The sequence below is a fragment of the Bufo bufo genome, chromosome 1 (genome assembly GCF_905171765.1).
Source record: "Bufo bufo chromosome 1, aBufBuf1.1, whole genome shotgun sequence".
NCBI classification, from domain to species: Eukaryota; Metazoa; Chordata; class Amphibia; order Anura; family Bufonidae; genus Bufo; species Bufo bufo.
The window spans coordinates 6873166-6897889 of NC_053389.1; the positions used below are offsets into that span (position 1 = coordinate 6873166).

The 24724-nt window shown below is 48.1% G+C and overlaps 1 protein-coding gene across 1 annotated transcript in view; it reads left to right on the top strand.

Moving 5' to 3' along the window:
* The first annotated feature begins 13353 nt into the window (after nucleotides 1–13353).
* MEGF8 (multiple EGF like domains 8) overlaps nucleotides 13354–24724 on the top strand; it is a 57497-nt gene continuing 46126 nt past the window's right edge. The window contains exons 1-3 of the mRNA XM_040419901.1: nucleotides 13354–13411; nucleotides 23255–23468; nucleotides 23942–24105. Of these exons, the coding sequence (XP_040275835.1) occupies nucleotides 23282–23468; nucleotides 23942–24105 (351 nt within the window). The 5' untranslated portion in view covers nucleotides 13354–13411; nucleotides 23255–23281. The remainder of the gene's footprint in view (nucleotides 13412–23254; nucleotides 23469–23941; nucleotides 24106–24724) is intronic.

Consider the following 24724-nt stretch of genomic DNA (forward strand, 5'->3'; position numbering starts at 1 on the left):
GTTCCACCGCTATATCATGCTGTAGATCTCCTTATCAGCGAGTGGCCTTCTAGATTATCCAGTGGATCTCTGTGTAGATTCCTCAGTTACCTTTTCCAGAATTCCAGCATCACTAGTCCTTCCTCAAGAAGCTTCCTAAAGCATTCGGATCTGACTGTAGACTTCTCTGTGCAGCCGGTCTGTTTCCTGGATGACTCCATCATCCCGTAATGACCTGAATCTCATCGCAGTTCATTCTCTGTCATTCTGCGTTTCCATGTCCATCACAGCCTTGTTTGGAATTTCTGTTCACTTTTTTATGTTGTTTTGTAGGATCCTGTTTTTCCATCTGTTTCTTTGTGGTTTTACTCTGTTATTTTATTTGCAGTTCTAGTTCCTCTTTCGTTTCCTGCATTTCTCCATTCTACGTCTTTTATACTTATCTTTTTCCTATATTTCTGTCTGTGGTTTCTTGTGACTGTTTTCTCTGTCTTTCTTCTGTCGGGTGAATACTTTTTATTTTATATATTTGCAGTCAGTTTTTATCTCATCACATTATCTTTGTCTACACGTCTGTTTCATCGAGGACATGCGGCTTTTATGCTTTTCTCCGTTCTGTCTGTAGACGTCCGTATCTTTTCCATTCCCAGTGCCGTTATTTCTTGCATCTCTCCTTTCTTCAATGTTGTATTCTTACCCATTTGGTTTGTCTCTGGTCTTTTCTATCCATTTTATGTCCGCAGCATCCTGTATCTCCACGACATACTCCCTTTGGTTTCCGTGTCTGAATTTGCACTTATTTAGTCCGTTCCTTTTTCGAGATGTTTCATCCTGTTTGATTCTGCCTTTATTTTCTTTATTACGGTTTTATTCATATGTGGTTAACACACTGTATATTACAACACTGAATATTTTTTCTAGACTGTTGTTTCCAAATAGACAAAGTATATCGGGTGTATGGTGAATAGCGGTTTACAGAGCACATACAAGTCGTATTCTGACATAGCTACGGGGATGCTGTTCGATCCTGAATTACAATGTTTTGAGGCATGTTTTCTAACCATCTACTAAGTTACCATGCTTAATATCTGATGAGAATTTTGCTTATTTTTATAGTGAAACAGAAGCACCCAAAAGTCACGGAATTGTATTAATTTCTTGCTGCAGTGTTACAGATGGTGTAGTTGTCAACGTACCCTCTGTATATAGAAGTAACACCAAGTGAACGACTTGAGCTAATTCTATCGGTGGCATGCTAGCCAATGCATGGGCAACAAAAAAATAAAAATAAAACATGACCTGGCATAGTCACACCTTTAGAGAAGATCGATCTCCTGCACGTAGTGGAGGCAGCCATATTTCGGTCTGTTCAAGGAGTCAGCTCTAGAGAAAGCTGAAGTATCTGTTATGACGCATCGATGATATCACTTGACTTTATTGAATGGATCATTTAAAACTGATTCAATGTATAATACATGTGAAACTCAAAAAATTAGAATATCGCGCAAAAGTCCATTTATTTCAGTAATTCAAATGAAAAGGAATTGCATTAATGCAGCTTAAAATTTTAATTTTGTGAAAAGGTTGAATATTCTAGGCTCAAAGTGTCCCCCTCTAGTCAGCTAATTAATCCATACCCCCTGAGCAAAGGGGACCTCAAAATGGAGACTTTGGGGTTTCATAAACTGTAAGCCATAATCATCCAAATTATAACAAATAAAGGCTTGAAATATCTCGCTTTGCCTGTAATGAGTTTATCTCATATGTTAGTTTAACCTTTTCAGTTGCATTACTGAAATAAATGAACTTTGCACGATATTCTAATTTTTCGAGTTTCACCTGTATTTCTGCCTTTATTATCTATATGTGACAGGTCTACTTCACCCATTACTTGCTGCTAGAACAGTAACTTGTCTTTTTTCTCTTTATAATGCTATCCTAAAAAACAGTTCTACTCCGCTCTGGCAGAACCTGTCCGTACATACTGCACACAGAATGACAAAGGCGTTAAATGACTTGCATAATAAATCGCATTTTTATATTGAATTGGTGTCTTATTTTTAATATAATGAAGCAAAGAGAATCCCCATCCGTGGTGGAGCATGCTCTCTCTTATAAGGACAGAACAGCCGCTGATTTTCAAAATCCTTAAGTTGAATCCCACACTTTTAAAAACTCCTCAGACAACCACTTAGGCCAGTTTCAGACGAGCGTATTCAGTCCCGGACTGAACACTGTTCCTTTGAAGTGAACACGTGGCATCATAATGATTTACAATGCTGCGAATTCCTTCCTGACCGTGACTACAGTTCAGTGGACCTGTGTTAGATGGGACAGCACCATAAATCATAAAGAGCAGTGTTCAGCCAGGGAAATTCTGAGAGTGTTTCCTGGACTGAATATGCTCAGGGGCGGATAAAGTGGCCCAAAGGCCCGGGTCTGTTCTCAAGTTTGGACCCCACAAGAAAACAAAAGAATACTGCACAGTATACCCCTCCCCCCCAGCCATAGTGCTAAAGACATATGTGAATGGACAATACATTCCGCCCAATCGCACACACAGTATAATACAATACCACATACCGATGACATCCAGTGACGTCTCTGATGTAGATGTTCTCTTTCCTTATCTTCTGCACTGGAAGCAGACCGCCATGTTATTTCAGCCACGACTCATCTCTGCAGAGTTTACCACACAGACATCTTACTTTCCTCAATTTTCTATCGCCTTCCCCTAAAGTACTCTCAGCAGTTAGAATGCCCCATATAACAACCCCAGTGTTTAAACTGCCCCCTGTAGCGCCTCCAATAGTTATATGTTCCCTAATGGTGCTTATTACCCCCAATAGTGTCAGGGAACCAGGGTGGCCGTTTCGCATCGGGTTCGCAGGCGCGGGCGGCGGGCGCAGATAGCTCCTCCTGACAGGACACCTGATGTCAATGTGGCCAGTGCGCCTGCGCGAGTGGGACGCCGCGTGCGCGGTACACAAGCCGCGTGCGCAGGGATACAAGCGTAGTGCACATGCTCCACTCCAGACCACAGGTGCTACTCAGGCTGGGGGAGGGCTTCAGCCTCTGTCACCGCCCTCAGCCTTATGATTGGCTTCTGACTAAGGAAGCCTCCTGGTTGCCCGGAAACCAGGGGGGCGGTCCTGGGTTCACTGTGTACTTAAAGCCATACAGAGCCTTGACTCATTGCTGAGTTATTCAACCTTATGGTGAACACCCAGCTCCCTCCTGTGAACCTGTTGTTTAATCTGACTTCCCAGCTACCGACTCCTTGCCTGTTTCCTCGATTACGAATTCTGCTGCCCGCCACGACCAGGAACTGGAACCGACTACCCGATTGGATTGACCTTTTTTGTACTACGCTAATTTTTGGGATTATTTCGTACCTGCCAAAGGATTCCATACCTGATCCACTATTCCAGTCCTGACAAATAGTGCCTATTGCCTCCAGTTGTGACAAGAAATATATAAATATACTGCATCTATTTATGATTACGTCATTGCATCTTCTATATCCTGGCGCAGGGCCTTGTTGCCTATGAGAGTGAACGATGGGGACAGGAGCCATGGGCTCCCATACCGCACCACAGTATTCAAACGCAGGTCACTGGGCAAAACATCTGCGGCCAAAGCCCCAGATGTTTGCCCAGGAATATTGATAGGTGTTTTGGGTGGCCATGGCCCCTTATAGCATCAATGCCAGGGCAGCCGAACCAAACGTCTGTATTGTAATCTGACATCCTTTATAGCTGCTCAGATGGATAATAAAAATTAAAAAAAAGTCCAAACTGAAATTTTGCTAACCTACATCAGATTACCCTATTAGGGTGTATAAAAATGAGTCACCCTTTAAACACAGTTTGGACCCTTGCAGACGAGCGTTCCTCCCACAGCGAGTCCGCATCGCAGCACCCGGCCTGACCTCCCAGCACTGACGGGATTCACATAGCATTATATTGATTTATGATGCTATGTAACCCTTACAGTTCTGGAATGTATTGGATGACACTGGCAGCATTATGCCAGTGTTATCCAATACATTACAGAACTGTAAAGGTTACATAGCATCATAAATCAATATAATGCTATGTGACACCCATCAGCGCTGGGAGGTCAGGCCGGGAGCTGCGATGTGGACTCGCTGTGGGAGGAACGCTCGTCTGCAAGGGTCCAAACTGTGTTTAACCCCTTAAGGACCGGGCTCATTTTCACCTTAAGGACCAGGCCATTTTTTGGAAATCTGACCAGTGTCACTTTAAGTGCTCATAACTTTAAAACGCTTTGACTTATCCAGGCCGTTCTGAGATTGTTTTTTCGTCACATATTGTACTTCATGACACTGGTAAAATGAAGTCAAAAAAATTATTTTTTTTGCACAAAAAAAATACCTAATTTACCAAAAATTTGGAAAAATTAGCAAATTTCAAAGTTTCAGCTTCTCTACTTCTGTAATACATAGTAATACCCCAAAAAATTGTGATGACTTTACATTCCCCATATGTCTACTTCATGTTTGAATTGTTTTGGGAATGATATTTTATTTTTTGGGGATGTTACAAGGGTTAGAAGCAAATCTTGAAATTTTTCAGAAATTTACAAAAACTCAATTTTTAGGGACCAGTTCAGGTCTGAAGTCACTTTGCGAGGCTTACATAATAGAAACCGCCCAAAAATGACCCCATCTAAGAAACTACACCCCTCAAGGTATTCAAAACTGATTTTGCATACATTGTTAACCCTTTAGGGGTTGCACAAGAGTTATTGGCAAATGGGGAGGAAATTTGAGAATTTCATTTTTTTGTCTAATTTTTCCACTAACAAAGCAAGGGTTAACACCCAAACAAGACTGTATCTTTATTGCCCTGACTGCCATTTACAGAAACACCCAATATGTGGCCGTAAACTACTGTACGGCCACACAGCGGGGCGTAGAGTGAAAGGTGCGCCGTTTGGTTTTTGGAAGGCTGATTTTTATGGACTGGTTTATTTACACCATGTCCCATTTGAAGCCCCCCTGATGCACCCCTAGAGGAGAAACTCCCTAAAAGTGACCCTATCTAAGAAACTACACCCCTCAAGGTATTCAAAACTGATTTTACATACGTCGTTAACCCTTTAGGTGTTGCACAAGAGTTATTGGCAAATGGGGATGAAATTTGAGAATTTCATTTTTTTGCCTAATTTTCAATTTTAACCCATTTTTTCCACTAACAAAGCAAGGGTTAACAGCCAAACAAGACTGTATCTTTATTGCCCTGACTCTGCTGTTCACAGAAACACCCCATATGTGGCCGTAAACTACTGTACGGCCACACAGTAGGGCGTAGAGTGAAAGGTGCGCGGTTTGGTTTTTGGAAGGCAGGTTTTGCTGGACTGTTTTTTTGACACCATGTCCCATTTGAAGCCCCCCTGATGCACCCCTAGATTAAAAAATTCCATAAAAGTGACCCCATCTAAGAAACTACACCTCTCAAGCTATTCAAAACTGATTTTACAAACTTTGTTAACCCTTTAGGTATTGCACAAAAATTTCACATTTTTGGCAGATTTTCCATTTTTATATATTTTTTCCAGTTACAAAGCAAGGGTTAACAGCCAAACAAAACTCATTATTTATGGCCCTTATTCTGTAGTTTACAGAAACACCCTATATGTGGTCGTAAACTGCTGTACGGGCACACGGCAGGGCGCAGAAGGAAAGGAATGCCATACGGTTTTTGGAAGGCAGATTTTGCTGGACTGGTTTTTTGACACCATGTCCCATTTGAAGCCCCCTGATGCACCCCTAGAGGAGAAACTCCCTAAAAGTGACCCCATCTAAGAAACTACACCCCTCAAGGTATTCAAAACTGATTTTACATACGTCGTTAACCCTTTAGGTGTTGCACAAGAGTTATTGGCAAATGGGGATGAAATTTGAGAATTTCATTTTTTTGCCTAATTTTCAATTTTAACCCATTTTTTCCACTAACAAAGCAAGGGTTAACAGCCAAACAAGACTGTATCTTTATTGCCCTGACTCTGCTGTTCACAGAAACACCCCATATGTGGCCGTAAACTACTGTACGGCCACACAGTAGGGCGTAGAGTGAAAGGTGCGCGGTTTGGCTTTTGGAAGGCAGGTTTTGCTGGACTGTTTTTTTGACACCATGTCCCATTTGAAGCCCCCCTGATGCACCCCTAGATTAAAAAATTCCATAAAAGTGACCCCATCTAAGAAACTACACCTCTCAAGCTATTCAAAACTGATTTTACAAACTTTGTTAACCCTTTAGGTATTGCACAAAAATTTCACATTTTTGGCAGATTTTCCATTTTTATATATTTTTTCCAGTTACAAAGCAAGGGTTAACAGCCAAACAAAACTCATTATTTATGGCCCTTATTCTGTAGTTTACAGAAACACCCTATATGTGGTCGTAAACTGCTGTACGGGCACACGGCAGGGCGCAGAAGGAAAGGAATGCCATACGGTTTTTGGAAGGCAGATTTTGCTGGACTGGTTTTTTGACACCATGTCCCATTTGAAGCCCCCCTAGAGTAGAAACTCCAAAAAAGTGACTCCATTTTAGAAACTACGGGATAGGGTGGCAGTATTGTTGGTACTAGTTTAGGGTACATATGATTTTTGGTTGCTCTATATTACACTTTTTGTGCAGCAAGGTAACAAGAAATAGCTTTTTTGGCACTTTTTTTTTTTTTTGTTATTTACAACATTCATCTGACAGGTTTTATCATGTGGTAATTTTATAGAGCAGGTTGTCACGGACGCGGCGATACCTAATATGTATACTATTTTTTTTATTTATGTAAGTTTTATACAATAACTTCATTTTTTAAACCAAAAAAATGTTTTAGTGTCTCCATAGTCTAAGAGCCATAGTTTTTTCAGTTTTTGGGCGATTATCTTGAGTAGGGTCTCATTTTTTGCGGGATGAGATGACGGTTTGATTGGCACTATTTTGGGGTGCATATGACTTTTTGATCGCTCGCTATTACACTTTTTGTGACGTAAGATGGCAAAAAATGGCTTTTTTTACACCGTTTTTGTTTTTATTTTTTTACGGTGGTCATCTGAGGGGTTAGGTCATGGGATATATTTATAGAGCCGGTCGATACGGACGCGGCGATACCTAATATGTATACTTTTTTTTATTTATGTAAGTTTTACACAATGATTTCATTTTTGAAACAAAAAAAATCATGTTGGGCGATTATCTTGAGTAGGGTCTCATTTTTTGCGGGATGAGAAGACGGTTTGATTAGTACTATTTTGGCGTACATGCAACTTTTTTGATCACTTTTATTACCTTTTTTGGGAAGTAAGGTGGGCAAAATTTCAATTTTCTCATAGTTTTTATTTTTTTATTTTTATGGCGTTCACCGTGCGGGGAAAGTAACATGACCGTTTTATAGATCAGGTCGTTACGGACGCGGCGATACCTAATATGTGTAGTGTATTTTATTTTTTTTATTTTTATTCAGTGATAAATGTTTTTTTTTTATCTTAACTTTTTTCACTTTTTTTTACATTTTTGTGACCCAGACCCACTTGGTTCTTGAAGATCCAGTGGGTCTGATGTCTGTATAATACAGTACAGTACAATATATATTGTTCTGTACTGTATTTTACTTACACTGAACAGATCTATGCTTTTAGCACAGATCTGTTCAGCACCATGGACAGCAGGATGCCTGAGCAGGCGTCCTGTTGCCATGGGAACCTTCCCCGTCTGCTCAGAACTTCGCAGACGGGGAAGGGTAAGCACGAGCTGAGGGGGGGCTCTCTCCCTCTCCATCGGGGGGCTGCAAAGGCACAGCAGCCCCCCGATGGAGAGGGAGGGAGCTCCCTGACCGATGACAGTTAACTTTTTCCATACAGCGGTCCGTACGGACCGCGGTATGGAAAGGGTTAAACGGCTGACATCTGCACAGATGTCAGCCGTTTATACCAGGGTGCCAGCAATGTGCTGGCACCCTGGTATACCCACTAGAAGCCAACGATCGTTCATGGGGAGGCGGGCGGGGGATCGCGATCCCGCCTGCCGCACCGCCCGCCTCCCGCAACGCCCCCACCGCCTGCGACACCCCCCCCCCCCGCAGGCATAAAATCGTGCAGGGGTGCAGGGGGGGGTGAAAAATATTGATTTTAGCCACTCTAAAGTTTCTGATCCCCGCGGTCAGGGACCGCGGGCATCAGAAACTGCAAAAAGCGCAGCAAACCGCAGGTCTGAATTGACCTGCGGTTTGCTGCGATCGCCGATACGGGAGGGTCAAATGACCCCCCCCTGCATTGTTACGGGATGCCGGCTGAATGATTTCAGCTGAAATCCCGTTCCGATTAACCCCTGGGGCGCCGGAATACAGATTTGAAGTCAGGACGTACCGGTACGTCCTTGGTCCTTAAGGACTCGGGAAATAGGGCGTACCGGTACGTCCTATGTCCTTAAGGGGTTAAAGGCTGCCTTGTCACACATCGGGTCTCCGCCACAGCAGCGCGGGGACCCGATGCGCTCCTTCACCCGCTGTAAACAGCGATGTCGGTGGATACAGCAGGGGCCCGGCTACCAGGGACTGCCGGACTCCTGCAGTGATCGGGCGGGCACAGCTCCTGGCAATGCATCCCCCGCCGTATATGCACGGCGTTTTGAGTTAAGGGGTTTAAGGCTTTCTGATAAAAGGTGCACTCACATTTTGTTATCACATTGTTTTTGTGGGTCCAGCTTCTCGGTTCCTTTATACTAGGCATGGTTCCAGGAGCTCTGTTGCTTCATTCTCAGAATGGTTTCAGGCACTTGGATCTAGCATTTACAACTTAGTTCCCTTATGTGTGTGGGTTCAGACATCTGGTTCCCTCGTTCTCAGAGTGGGTCCAGGTGCTTTGTTCCTTACTTCACAAAGTGGGTCCAGGTGCTCAGTTCCCTCATTCTCAGGGTGGGTCCAAGTGCTCAGTTCCCTCATTTTCAGAGTGGGTCCAGGTGCTCAGTTCCCTCATTCTCAGAGTGGGTCCAGGTGCTCAGTTCCTTCATTCTCAGAGTGGGTCCAGGTGCTCAGTTCCTTCATTCTAAGAGTGGGTCCAGGTGCTCAGTTCCTTCATTCTCAGAGTGGGTCCAGGTGCTCAGTTCCCTCATTCGCAGAGTGGGTCCAAGCCCTTGGTTCCTTAATTCATAGAGTTGGTCCAGGTGCTCAGTTCCCTCATTCTATGCATGTGTCCAGACGCTTGGTTCCTTCATTCCCTCATTCTCCGAATGGGTCCAGACTCTTGGTTCCCTCATTTTGACAGTGGGTCCAGACGCTCGGTTCCTTCTTCCTCAGAGTGGGAAAAGGCAATTGGTTCCCTTGCTCTCAGAGTGGGGTCAGGCTCTCATTTCCCTCTTTCTCAGAGTGGGTCCAGGCGTTCAGTTCCCTCATTCTGTGGGCTGATTCAGGTGTTCGGTTCCCACCTTCTCTGTGTGGGTCCAGATGCTCAGTTCCATCATTCTATGCGTTGGTCCAGGTGCTCAGTTCACTTATTTTCTGTATGGGTCCAGATGCTCAGTTCCCTTATTCTCTCAGTGGGTCCAGGCGCTCTGTTCCTTCATTCACAGAGTGGGACCAGGCACTCAGTTCCTTCATTCACAGAGTGGGACCAGGCACTCAGTTCCTTCATTCACAGAGTGGGACCAGGCACTCAGTTCCTTCATTCACAGAGTGGGACCAGGCACTCAGTTCCTTCATTCACAGAGTGGGACCAGGCACTCAGTTCCTTCATTCACAGAGTGGGACCAGGCACTCAGTTCCTTCATTCACAGAGTGGGACCAGGCACTCAGTTCCTTCATTCACAGAGTGGAACCAGGCACTCAGTTCCTTCATTCACAGAGTGAGACCAGGCACTCAGTTCCTTCATTCTCAGAGTGGGTCCAGATGTTCAGTTCCCTCATTCTCTATGTAGGTCCAGGTACTGTAGTCCTTCATTCTCTGTATGGGTCCAGGCGCTCAGTTCCCTTATTCTCTGTGTGGGTCCAGATGCTCAGTTTCTTTATTCGGTGTGGGTCCAGCTGCTCAGTTCCTTCATTCTGTGTCCAGCTGCTCAGTTCCTTTATTTTCTGTGTTTGTCCAGGTGCTCAGTGCTTTCATTCTCACAGTGGGTCCAGGTGCTGAGTTCCTGTCACGAGGGTGTCAAGAGCCACGTCTGACTCAGTTATACCCGGGGTCAGGAAGTCGCATCGGGTGGCTGCGAGCTCTATGTCTAAAGATAGCGCTTTTACTTAATGGTAGCTTTCTGTGTTTGCCTTGAAATCCTTTCTGTCTCACTCAGGGATCCGTAGCTTCTTCTCCTCAGCTGTTTCTTGTCCGGCACTCCCAACCTCCTTATATTCCCCTCTCCCACTTCTCTGGTTGCCAGATATAGAGCTTCCTGCCTGGACTTCTATACTGACCCACTGGAGCTGAGTTGCTGTTATCCCTGGCTGTCGTACCACAGCATTACCCTCCGGATCCCTGTTGGTTGTTTGTTGTCGCCCACCTGGGATTATGTTTTGTCAGTATTGTCTGTCCTCTCCCTAGTGTTTCCCTTTAGTGTTAGTGGTGCGGACTAGTGTTCCCATCGCCCTATTCATTACGTAGGGCTACTCTTAAGGAAAGCCAGGGTTTAGGCACGTGATCGGCGAACGGGTGAGAAACCCGTCTAGGGACGTCAGGTGCCAGCCTCAAGGTGTTAGGGGTCACCATCTTTCCCTCTCCCTTGGACAGGGCCTTCCTTTTCCCTCCCTTTGCGTCACGTATGTGATCGGCACGCCGGTCGTGATAGTTCCTTCATTCTCTGTGTGGGTACATGCATTCAGTTCCTTCATTCTCTGTGTGGTTCCAGGTGCTCAGTTCCTTCATTCTGTGTGTAGGTCCAGGTGCTCAGTCCCTTCATTCTCAGAGTTGGTCCAGGCATTCAGTTCAGTCATTCTCTGTGTGGGTCCAGGTGCTATTTCTTCATTCTCAGAGTGGGTCCAGATGTTCAGTTCCTTCATTCTGTGTGGGTCTAGGTGCTCAGTTCTTTCATTCTCAGAGTGGGTCCAGGTGCTCAGTTCTTTCATTCTGTGAGTACATGCGTTCAGTTCCTTCATTCTCTGTGTGTCCAGGTGCTCAGTTCCTTATTAGCGTGGGTCCAGGTGCTCAGTTCCTTCATTCTTAGCGTGGGTCCAGGCTCTCAGTTCCTTCATTCTCTGTGTGGTTCCAGGCGCTCAGTTCCTTCATTCTCTGTGTGTCCAGGTGCTCAGTTCCTTCATTATTAGCGTGGGTCCAGGTGCTCAGTTCCTTCATTCTCAGAGAGGGTCCAGGTGCTCAGTTCCTTCATTCTCAGAATGGGTCCAGGTGCTCAGTTCCTTCATTCTCAGAATGGGTCCAGGTGCTCAGTTCCTTCATTCTCAGAATGGGTCCAGGTGCTCAGTTCCTTCATTCTCAGAATGGGTCCAGGTGCTCAGTTCCTTCATTCTCAGAATGGATCCAGGTGCTCAGTTCCTTCATTCTCAGAATGGGTCCAGGTGCTCAGTTCCTTCATTCTCAGAATGGGTCCAGGTGCTCAGTTCCTTCATTCTCAGAATGGGTCCAGGTGCACGGTTCCTTCATTCTCAGAATGGGTCCAGGTGCTCAGTTCCTTCATTCTCAGAATGGGTCCAGGTGCTCAGTTCCTTCATTCTCAGAATGGGTCCAGGTGCTCGGTTCCTTCATTCTCAGAATGGGTCCAGGTGCTCGGTTTCTTCATTCGCAGAATGGGTCCAGGTGCTCGGTTCCTTCATTCTCAGAATTGGTCCAGGTGCTTGGTTCCTTCATTCTCCATGTGGGTCCAGGTGCTCGGTTCCCTCATTCTCCGTGTGGGTCCAGGTGCTCGGTTCCTTTATTCTCAGAATGGGTCCAGGTGCACGGTTCCTTCATTCTGTGTGGGTCCAGGTGCTTGGTTCCCTCATTTTCCGTGTGGGTCCAGGTGCTCGGTTCCTTCATTCTCTGTGTGGGTCCAGGTGCTCGGTTCCTTCATTCTGTGTGGGTCCAGGTGCTCAGTTTCTTCATTCTCAGAATGGGTCCAGGTGCTCAGTTTCTTCATTCTCAGAATGGGTCCAGGTGCTCAGTTTCTTCATTCTCAGAATGGGTCCAGGTGCTCAGTTTCTTCATTCTCAGAATGGGTCCAGGTGCTCAGTTTCTTCATTCTCAGAATGGGTCCAGGTGCTCGGTTCCTTCATTCTCCGTGTGGGTCCAGGTGCTCGGTTCCCTCATTCTCTGTGTTGGTCCAGGTGCTCGGTTCCCTCATTCTCCGTGTGGGTCCAGGTGCTCGGTTCCTTTATTCTCAGAATGGGTCCAGGTGCTCGGTTCCTTCATTCTGTGTGGGTCCAGGTGCTTGGTTCCCTCATTCTCCATGTGGGTCCAGGTGCTCGGTTCCCTCATTCTCCGTGTGGGTCCAGGTGCTCGGTTCCTTTATTCTCAGAATGGGTCCAGGTGCTCGGTTCCTTCATTCTGTGTGGGTCCAGGTGCTTGGTTCCCTCATTCTCCATGTGGGTCAAGGTGCTCGGTTCCTTCATTCTCCGTGTGGGTCCAGGTGCTCGGATCCTTCATTCTGTGTGCGTCCAGGTGCTCGGTTCCCTCATTCTCCGTGTGGGTCCAGGTGCTCGGTTCCTTCATTCTGTGTGGGTCCAGGTGCTCTGTTCCCTCATTCTCCGTGTGGGTCCATGTGCTCGGTTCCTTCATTCTCAGAGTGGCACCAGTCAATTGGCCCCCACCAGTCACTATGTACTTGATTTACCATAAATGCCAGTGGTGAAACCTTTATGGCACGAATCCTATCTTGAGCGACACTTGTAAGCGCTCATTCACATCTGTAGTGGAGCCTCCATTGCAGATTCCGTCAAAAACAGTGGAGATAAATGTCACGCAATACTTTTTTCTCCCCTAACAAAGCAGATTCCTGACCAGAAACCAAAAGGATCCCTTTACAGTCAGTGGGATCTGTCTGGCTCCATTCGTGTCAGTTACATGTTGGATCCACGACTTCTGTTCTTCAGTTACAGGAGAACAGAAATAAGGAGGTGTGAACGAGGCCTAAAACAGCTGCACAGCTCATCCTGTAAATACATGTAAATCCAGCCTGTCAGGCGACGAATGTCAGACCTGGTATCAATACACGGGGACCCTAACCCTGTCACCTCCCCAGGCCATTACTGAACACCAATCTGCCTCAGGTATAACATAGGGTCAGGCAGACTTCGCGCCATTGCCCATTACACGTCCTGAGGAGAATGCGCTCCTCATTTAAGCGCTTGCCAGTGTGACGTCACGGTTTCCCAGAGTGGGCGTTCCTCGGGAGCCAACTTCCGGTTTCGTTGACCTCCCCCTTGCTCCAGCGAGTTTTGCTTCCGGTTCACAGGTGACTCCAGCTGCGGATAGCGGATTGAGCCGCAGGAGGTGAGTGCTTTGTGCGGGTTGTTGCGTTTTGTTTTGGGTGTCGCCTCCTGGCGGGCGGTTGTGTTCTGTGAGCCGTGCGGTCGGGCCCCGGGGTTCTTCCCGTGCATTGTGTCCTGCAGGTTCAGCCAATGGTTGCCCAGAGGTGGAGGGACCATAAGTCCCAGCATGCCCTGGCAGAACCCTGTGCGTGCCTAGCATCTTGTTATTCCTGTGTGAATTTCTTTGCATGTGCTGCAGACAGGATGACACGCTGAGAGTTGTAGTCCCACAGGGTAGATCAGGTTATTCTCCAGAGGAAGGTGAATTATTCCCATCAGACCCTCGGTGGTGGTGCAGCCTCGGTGGTGCCCCTGGTTGGTGGTGCCCCTGGTTGGTGGTGCCCCTGGTTGGTGGTGCCCCTGGTTGGTGGTGCCCCTGGTTGGTGGTGCCCCTGGTTGGTGGTGCCCCTGGTTGGTGGTGCCCCTGGTCGGTGGTGCCCCTGGTCGGTGGTGCAGCCTCGGTGGTGGTGCCCCTGGTTGGTGGTGCAGCCTCGGTGGTGGTGCCCCTGGTTGGTGGTGCATCCTCAGTGGTGGTGCCCCTGGTTGGTGGTGCATCCTGGTTGGTGGTGCATCCTCGGTGGTGGTGCCCCTGGTTGGTGGTGCATCCTCGGTGGTGGTGCCCCTGGTTGGTAGTGCATCCTCGGTGGTGGTGCCCCTGGTTGGTGGTGGTGCCCCTGGTTGGTGGTGCATCCACGTTGGTGGTGCATCCTCGGTGGTGGTGCATCCTCGGTGGTGGTGCCTCTGGTCGGTGCCATGACCCAGCCTCCAGGGGGAACTGGCGCCGAGGGGAATTCTGTGTTGTGCCATTCAAAAAGAATCTTAATATTTTAAATCCCATTGTTTCCCGTGTTATATTTAGTTACTGAACTGGTTGCCACGGGCAACACTTCCAGTTTGTTTACACTAGTTTACATACCCGCCCCCCTGAACATACCTGCACTGATACATTGTAACAACACTGATACATTGTAACAACACTGATGCAGGCTACCCGCGCTGATACATTGTAACAACACTGATGCAGGCTACCCGCACTGATGCATTGTAACAACACTGATGCAGGTTACCCGCGCTGATACATTGTAACAACACTGATGCAGGCTACCCGCGCTGATACATTGTAACCGTCAATGCTGTTGAGGCATAACTGAAGGTTCCATAGACTGGATACAATTTTCTGACACTCATCTGGGAGAAGTTTTAGTTCCAGATATGTTGTCAGGCTCTGGAAGAATTCTAGAATGTTTCCATTCACTGACAGCAAGCAGAAAACTGTATTGATGTTATGTTCCACAAACCTCATTTAAAGGGGTCCTCTCATGAAGAGCCGACCTGGTACAGTGTATTCTGACCTGGCGGCCATTAAACTGAAGACCTGCAGAGCGAGAGCTGTCCCCGGTCAGGATGGGGGGGTAAGGAGGGGGCTACCCTCCAAACATACAGCAAGTATACGCCCTCCTTTAGCTTCAGCACCCCCCGCCCATCTGCCCTGGGGTTCCTACACTGTCCTGAATATTGTAGGCTTAGGTTAGGCCCAGGAGAGGCAGTTCTGTTAGTGTTAGGGGCCCATCTGCGGAAGCCACCTTGACCCCGGTAGATGGGTCCGACACACGTTTCATCATAAAATGTGCACAAAGAGCTTCTATTTTTCAAGTATAGTTGGTAGAGTGCCCCTGTAATCCAGAATAATCCCTAGTTCTATTGTTTGTATGTGTAATGGTGAATGGTGTGCTGCCATACGTTTTTTTTTATTGTTCTTTGTAGTTTCACTGACTGTGGATGTGCTGGTCCTACTGACATAATGCTGTCAGTGTTATCCAATACATTCAAGACCTCTAAGGGTTACATAGCATCATAAATCAATACAATGTTGTGCGCCCCCCCCCCCCCCCCCCCAAGACAGGCGCTCCCTGGGGAGTCAGGACGGGTGCTGTCTGGGAGGTCAGGACAGGCACTCCCGCATTGAACTCACTCGTGTGAAACCAGCCTGAGACCCCGTCACGTGTACTGGAGGTTTAATGTCATATCAGTACAGGATAAGTAATGTATGTACACAGTGACTGCACCAGCAGAATAGTGAGTGCAGCTCTGGAGTATAATACAGGATGTAACTCAGGATCAGTACAGGATAAGTAATGTATGTACACAGTGACTGCACCAGCAGAATAGTGAGTGCAGCTCTGGAGTATAATACAGGATGTAACTCAGGATCAGTACAGGATAAGTAATGTATGTACACAGTGACTGCACCAGCAGAATAGTGAGTGCAGCTCTGGAGTATAATACAGGATGGAACTCAGGATCAGAACAGGATAAGTAATGTATGTACACAGTGACTGCCCCAGCAGAATAGTGAGTGCAGCTCTGGAGTATAAATCAGGATGTAACTCAGGATCAGTACAGGATAAGTAATGTATGTACACAGTGACTGCACCAGCAGAATAGTGAGTGCAGCTCTGGAGTGTAATAGAGGATGTAACTAAATGATTTTCCTATTTCATGACGTAAAGTCATAGTTTTATTAAAGACACGGAGGCGAGTATTGCTATCTCCTTCTTTACTTCCACCAATAGCAGCAAAGGAGAAATTAACATAAACATAACAATAAAGGACCCTCCCCTAACAGATCCTATAATAAGCAGTGTCCTCTTGCATATCTTCCTCTTTCTTTGAATCCACGACACCAACCGCCAAACCATAACCGAAACCGTAACCGAACTGGAACCGGTTCCGCAACCGACAACCATTCTGGTCCGTCCAACTGTAGAACTCAAGCCAACATGGCTAACATCTCAGGAAACCTGGAACAACACGGAATTCCATATGCCGAGGGACGGACTTTCAACCTGAAACAGAACAAATAATATAGCCAGTGTAAAAATTGGGTAAAACTGAGCAATCTCGACCCTATAACGGTCGTACATCAAACGGTCGCTGATAAACAGAACCATAAATAAACCTTAACGGTAATAAATGTCATAAATAACAATAAAAGACAATGTAACAGTCAATAATATCACCATAACGTTACAAAAACAGGGCGGGCAGGAGAAACCCAGGGCGGGCAATACTCGCCTCCGTGTCTTTAATAAAACTATGACTTTACGTCATGAAATAGGAAAATCATTAAGTTTTACAGCAAGACACGGAGGCTTCGTATTGCAAGTTCAAAGCTGCTCAATAATAGCTGAAAACACATGAGGGGGCGGACGGAAATAAAACTCTGTGAACGTCGTGGCCCTAGACCAGTCAGCCAGACGCAGAATGTCCTCCAAACGAGCCCCCGAAACCGCCAGGGCAGTGGCAGCCGCGCCCCTGGCCGAGTGAGCGGTAAAGACCGCCGTATCAATCCCAGAAAGGGACATGACCCACTACATCCACCGCGCCAAAGTGGGACTGGTCACCGGGCCAAAGGGATGGCGAATAGAAAGGAAAAGTTGTGGGTTGTCCGCAGAGCGGTGAGTCCGAGTGCGCAACTCATATTCCCGTAAGCAAGCTACCGGACAGAGCGCCGGAGAAGACGGAAAACAGGGATAGGACACAGACCGAATATTGGTCTTGGTGCGCCGCGTGATGTTAAAAGTAACACCCTCGGGAGTAAAGGACCTCGCATCATGATCCAGAGCCCTGACATCAGAGACCCTCTTACAGGAAATCAGGCAAAAGAGGGTCAGCAATTTGGCCGACAGTTAACGGAGGGAAAGAGCCGCGTTGTCAGGCCAAGCAGAGAGGAAAGAAAGGACCAGGGAAACATCCCACGTAGTGGTGAAACGTGGCCGAGGAGGCTGAGCCAAGCGTGAGCCACGTAATTGGCGTGACACCGAAGGGTGTTGACCAGCAGGAACCCCATCAAAACCCTGATGAGTCTAAGAAATCGCTGAACGGAACAAATTGATGGTCCGATAAGCTTTTCCTGCTTCAAAGAGAGATGTAAGGAATTGCAACAAATGGGTCACAGGTGCCGAAATGGGATCCAGGTCCCGTTCCATGCACCAACTAACCCAAGATCCCCAAGCTGCCCGGTATGATTTTCGGGTGCCGGGAGCCCAAGCGTTGTCCAGGAGGCGTCTAGTTGCCTCCGAAATTCCCCCGACCTCTCCTGGAGTCCTGAGATTCGGCACGCTAGAAGTTGAAGGGAGCCTTCGACCAGCAGGGGATGTGGGGCACCTAGAGGGTCCTGGAGGAGATCCGTCCGAGCCGGAAGGAGGAGAGGTACATCCACTAGGAGTTCCAGGAGGCTCGGGTACCAGGCTTGGGACCCCCAGAAGGGAATCACCACCACCAATTCCGCCACCTGACGACGAGTCTGTAGCAGCATCCTCGGAATCATGGCAAACGGTGGAAACGCGTAATGTAGGGCCGAAGACCAGTCCTGGAGAAACGCATCCACCGCCTCTGCTTCCGGATCCGGGCGCCAGCTGAAGAACCTGGGCAGGTGAGTATTGAGTCGGGACGCAAAGAGGTCTATGGAGCAAGGACCCCAGATGTCCGAGATTGTGGAGAACATCTCCGGATTCAGCCTCCAGTCGCTGCCGTCCGTGAAGCATCGGGAACTCCGATCCGCTCGGTAGTTGTGAAGACCCGGAAGGTACTCCGCTTGAATCATGATGTCCCTGGACAGACAGTAGGACCAGAACTCCTTCGCCAGCCGGGCTAAGGTGGCCGATTGGGTGCCGCCTAGGTGATTGACATACCGGACCGCCGACACATTGTCCATGCGTAGACGGATGCATGCGTGAGCTATGCCCTTGGTGAAACTCCTGATGGCAAACGAGCCCGCCAGAAGTTCCAGAACGTTGATGTGAAGATGGGTCTCGGTCTCCGACCAGATACCCTCGCAGTGGGCACCCCAGCCTTGGAGACTCGCGTCCGACTCCACCGTGAATTCTGGTTGGAATCCGAAGAGTGCTCTGCCGTTCCAGGCTTCCAAGTTGCTTATCCACCAGCGAAGTTCTTCCCGAGCTTCCTGATCCAGAACCACCGCGTCTGCAAATGAGGCCCCGGAACGGAGGTGGGCGATCTTCAGGCGCTGTAGAGCCCGATAATGGAGCGGAGCGGGGAAGACTGCCTGGATAGAGGAGGCTAATAGCCGAATGATGCGAGCCAAGTGGCGTAGAGATAGGGAGGAAGTTGAGAGAGCATGTCTCAACTCCTTGCGTATCGTCCGCAACTTCTCTGGAGGAATACTGAGAGATTCCGCAACAGAGTCCACCGTGAAGCCCAGGAACTCCATCTGTCGAGTCGGTGTGAGGCAGGATTTCTCGGGGTTGAGTAGAAATCCCAGACCTGTCAGAAGGTCCGAGGTCCACTGGAGATGCTGTAGCAGAGACGACTGACATTGATGCATAATGAGGATGTCGTCCAGATAGATGACTAGACGCACCCCACGACTCCGAAGCCAGGCCATGACTGGGCGTAGTAGCTTGGTGAAGCACCAAGGCGCCGAAGAAAGGCCGAACGGTAGGCAAGTGAAGCGCCACACTTCGCCCCTCCATAGGAAGCGCAGGAGATCCCTGGAGGAGGAGGCAATTGGGACCGTCAGATAGGCATCTTTGAGGTCCAGCTTCACCATCCAGTCCCCCGGAATCAGCAAGTCCCGAAGGAGGTGAATCCCCTCCATCTTGAAGTGGCGATAGCGCACCACAGAGTTCAGGGCACGGAGATTTATCACGGGACGCATTTGTCCACCCTTTTTCTGCACTAGAAAAATGTGGCTGAGAACGCCCCCCTGGATAGGAGGGGCCCTTTCTATCGCATCTTTGTGAAAAAGGGAGAAAAGTTCTAAATCCACTAGTTCCCTGTCTGGTAGTGCCAGGGGTGGGGTTGAAAAGACGAGATTTGGCGAACCTGTAAGTTCTATGCGGAACCCCTGTACCGTGCTCAGCACCCATGGGTCTGATGTAATGCTGGACCAAACGTGGGAACATAGATGGAGTCTGCCCCCGACACAAGGAACCAAAGAAGTCCCCACTGGGGAAAGACTTACCGAAAGATTTTCGGAAGTTCGGATTCCCTCTAACGGACCTGGAACGCCATTGGCCGCCTCTGGCCGGGAAGAACGGAGGAGGATTCCTTTGGTCCTGGAAGGGAGGTCTCTGGTTGAAGGAGCCTCTGCCTGAGCTGCGGGCCTGGAAACTGGAGCGGCCGGACAGACGGCCCCTACTACTGCCGGCCCTAGTGGAGACCCGTCCCTGAAAGACCCTTTTCATGGAGGACTGGGCCTTGTCCAGGGCAGTAAATGCTCCTACATATCTGCTGAGGTCCTTGATAAAGGAATCCCCGAACAGTTGACCCTGAGCATCCTTCCCTGTCTCAGTGAGTGCCAGGGTGGCCAATTTCGGGTCAATTTTAAACAGAATGGCTTTACGCCGTTCAATGGCCAGGGAGGAGTTGGTGCTGCCCGCGATACAAATGGCTCTCTGTATCCAGCCAGTAAGCTCCTCCGGATCTATCGGAGAGCCGTCCGCTCTGGCCGCTTCGGCCATCTCAAAGATTTTGTCGAGGGGGCCAAAGATGTCAAGTAGCTTATCCTGACAACTCTTAATTGCGGAATCTAACCCCTTACGGGGATTCCAGCCGGTTTTAGCCAAGAACTGTGTCATTTTTTTGATCCACAGATGGCGTTTCATAGACCTTGTTAGGGATCAATGGTCTGGGGCATTCAGCTCGGAGCTTGCTGCGCGCCTCTTTGCTCAGAGGACGGCGCACCCAATGCTCAAGGTAATCGCTCACATGAGCTACCGGCAACCACTCCGCCGACCTAGGGTGGTGGAGGGCATCAGAATCAAATAATGGGTTGCCTGAGGGATCCACCAGGGTAGAAGCTGTGTTAGGGGCAGTGGCGGACGCGCCCACGGACCCAGAGGTAGAAGGCTTAGGGCCAGCGGTATCTGGAAACTCAGATTCCATCTCCATCTCCCCTTCAGATTGGCCGCTTGCCTCCGCATAAGCCTCCATATCAGATTCCAAATCCGAATCTATATCATTAGTTTGTGCTCTAGCACATTTCCACGTTCGCGCCCTTTCTGCCTGGCGCGGTAAGGCTCTTTTGCGCGATCTAAGTGCGCTATCATGGGTGGCTTGAATCACACCAGTCAAAGTCTCCTGGGCAGGAGGTTCAATGGTAGGCTGCGGGCTAGTGAGTACAGGCAACTGAGTAGAGGGGCCAGGGGCATGGGCAGACAAGGCCTGGGAGATGGTTTGTGAGATCATAGAGGACATGGATCCCATTGCCTCAATAATAGCACTAGACACCGAGCGTTGTAGCTCCAGGGCCTGTGCACTAATAGCTGGTAAGCTGGGGTCCCCAGTGGATGGGGGGGGATTGGACCCAGAGGGAGAGCGGTCAGAAGACATATTTAGGCGGTATAACTAAATACTCTAGAGGCAGAAAACCTAATTAGGGATGCCTAATATAATAGAGGTCACAATGACCGAGAAGGTAGCTACCTAAAGAGGGGTTAATCACCCCAAGCGCCGCAGAGCAGGAGCCGATCCGGAGCCGAGCGAGAGACCAGCACGGCAGAGAACTCCGAAATCCCGCGAGAGGACGGGCGGGAGCTCCCAAAATGGCCGCCGAGATCTCGCAAGATCTCGGAGCCGCGGGAAACAAAGCGGAACCTGCCGCCGACACCTGGACCGCCGGGAACCAGCGGCGAGGAATCGGAGCAGTGAATGAAGGTAGGGAGGAAGGAGGGGAGACGATGAGCGCACCCCAAGCGAAAACGGAACAAACAAATTGAATAAAATCGCAGGGGGTGAAGCAAGGATGGGATGGGGAAAGGGGGGGCGACCCCCTAATGAAAAGCGCAATAGGCGTAGGGGAATACAGTAGAAAAGAAAGCAAATAGCCCCAAATGAGGGGGAAAGAGACCCTGCCAAAGGGCAGAGGCTATGAATAATAGACAAGCCCTAATAAACACAGGGTAATGAAATACAGGCATTAAACATGCAAAAAACACTCCATGAAATACAGAAATAACTTAGCTTTGGTGGAGCAGCAAAGAAAGAGGAAGATATGCAAGAGGACACTGCTTATTATAGGATCTGTTAGGGGAGGGGCCTTTATTATGTTTATGTTAATTTCTCCTTTGCTGCTATTGGTGGAAGTAAAGAAGGAGATAGCAATACGAAGCCTCCATGTCTTGCTGTAAAACTCAGGATCAGTACAGGATAAGTAATCTATGTACACAGTGACTGCACCAGCAGAATAGTGAGTGCAGCTCTGGAGTATAATACAGGATGTAACTCAGGATCAGTACAGGATAAGTAATGTATGTACACAGTGACTGCACCAGCAGAATAGTGAGTGCAGCTCTGGAGTATAATACAGGATGTAACTCAGGATCAGTACAGGATAAGTAATGTATGTACACAGTGACTGCACCAGCAGAATAGTGAGTGCAGCTCTGGAGTATAATACAGGATGTAACTCAGGATCAGTACAGGATATGTAGTGTAATGTACATAGTGACTGCACCAGCAGAATAGTGAGTGCAGCTCTGGAGTATAATACAGGATGTAACTCAGGATCAGTACAGGATCAGTAATGTATGTACACAGTGACTGCACCAGCAGAATAGTGAGTGCAGCTCTGGAGTATAATACAGGATGTAACTCGGGATCAGTACAGGATCAGTAATGTATGTATACAGTGACTGCACCAGCAGAATAGTGAGTGCAGCTCTGGAGTATAATACAGGATATAACTCAGGATCAGTACAGGATAAGTAATGTATGTACACAGTGACTGCACCAGCAGAATAGTGAGTGCTGCTCTGGAGTATAATACAGGATGTAACTCAGGATCAGTACAGGATAAGTAATGTATGTACACAGTGACTACACCAGCAGAATAGTGAGTGAAGCTCTGGAGTATGTACACAGTGACTGCACCAGCAGAATAGTGAGTACAGCTCTGGAGTATAATACAGGATGTAACTCAGGATCAGTACAGGATACGTAGTGTAATGTACATAGTGACTGCACCAGTAGAATAGTGAGTGCAGCTCTGGAGTATAATACAGGATGTAACTCAGGATCAGTACAGGATCAGTAATGTATGTACACAGTGACTGCACCAGCAGAATAGTGAGTGCAGCTCTGGAGTATAATACAGGATGTAACTCGGGATCAGTACAGGATCAGTAATGTATGTACACAGTGACTGCACCAGCAGAATAGTGAGTGCAGCTCCGGAGTATAATACAGGATGTAACTCAGGATCAGTACAGGATACGTAGTGTAATGTACATAGTGACTGCACCAGCAGAATAGTGAGTGCAGCTCTGGAGTATAATACAGGATGTAACTCAGGATCAGTACAGGATCAGTAATGTATGTACACAGTGACTGCACCAGCAGAATAGTGAGTGCAGCTCTGGAGTATAATACAGGATGTAACTCAGGATCAGTACAGGATAAGTAATGTATGTACACAGTGACTGCACCAGCAGAATAGTGAGTGCAGCTCTGAAGTATAATACTGGATGTAACTCAGGATCAGTATAGGATAAGTAATGTATGTACACAGTGACTGCACCAGCAGAATAGTGAGTGCAGCTCTGGAGTATAATATAGGATGTAACTTAGGATCAGTACAGGATAAGTAATGTATGTACACAGTGACTGCACCAGCAGAATAGTGAGTGCAGCTCTGAAGTATAATACTGGATGTAACTCAGGATCAGTATAGGATAAGTAATGTATGTACACAGTGACTGCACCAGCAGAATAGTGAGTGCAGCTCTGGAGTATAATATTAATGTGATGTTTTTTGGCTTCTCTTCTTATCCTTTGTCTCCAGGTTTTCTCCCAGGAATGCTGATCAGAAATGGGTGCCCCTTCCGGCTTCTGGGTGTACGGCTGGCGCCTCTTCTTCCTGTTGTTATCCCAGGCTGACACTGCAGCATCTGGTGACTGTAAGGGGCAGCGCACCGTGCTCCGCAGCTTTCCGGGGTTTGTGAGTGACGGCCCAGGAAACTATTCAGTCAATGGCAACTGTGAGTGGCTGATAGAAGGTGAGTGACGTGAGAAGAGCCAGGAGACCTCATTAGAAGGCTCCTCTACCTCTGTATCTCTGGGGTCTCTGATCAGACCTCGGACTGACCGCCCGATATGTGGGGTAATAAGTGTATGCGGTGTCCTCCTCCTCTCCGCGCCCTGCATCTATATGAAGAACTGGATAAGCAGCTATGGACGCCTCTTATCTTTAGGAAAGGCAGATTAATATTCTTTCCGGCCTCTTCAATGCACATTAGTAATATAGGAGCGCCCCTGGTAAATTTGCGTTGTTCCTCCTCCACTGGCGCCGGGGGTTCCCGGCCTCGCCTTGATGTCACCGCAGGGCAGTGGGGTTTGATACATGTGATCTCCGGATCGTCACCTTAGTCGGGGTCTTTCTGCTCTTGGTGTGGCCTTTGCCGCGCCTCGTCGGGAGGAGAGTCAGGGTTTTCCGGCTGCCATTTCTCTTACTAATGTCTCTTGCTTGCAGCCCCGAACAGTGATTACCGCGTCCTGCTGCGCTTCCTCTTCATGGACACCGAATGTACCTACGACTATCTGTTTGTGTACGATGGAGACTCGTATAGCGACCGCCTGCTGGCCAGTCTGAGTGGAAGCAGCCTGCCCCCGACCCTGGAGGCCACGTCCGGAAAGGTACAGAACATAGTAATATCAGCGGCCTCTGTGCTAGAGATGGCGGCACTCAGGCCCGCTCCCTTCTTCTGCCGTTAGGAGTTGCCCACTTCATGATGAAGGGGTTCTCCAGGATCAGGATGGGTCATCAATATCAGGTCAGTGGGGGCCTGACTCCCGCTACTGGCTGATTAACCTCTTTCCAAAATCCGCCATACATGTACGGCGGATGTCGGGTCTTGTGCCCATTGAGGAGTGAGCGCCATAGCCGGCAGGTACCTGCTGATATACACACAACGGATACCTGCGGCTAATGTCCAATATCAGTAGTAATGTCATCCGCGGACGTTTAACCCCTCAGATGCTGTGGTCAAATGTGACCACGGCATCTGAGACGACTAAAACCCTTTAAAAAAAAAAAGAAAAGTAAAAAATTTTTTTTTAAAAATATATAAAAATTCAAATCGCCCCCCCCCTCTTTCTCCAAAATCAAAATGCAATATACAGTAAAAAAAAAACTAACATCATGAGCTCATGTGCCACATGTGAAAACGCTTGTACTATTAAAATGTATAAAAAAAAAAAAGTTATCCCATGCGGTGAATGGCGTAAAAATGGCCGATTCGCAGTTTTTTCATCA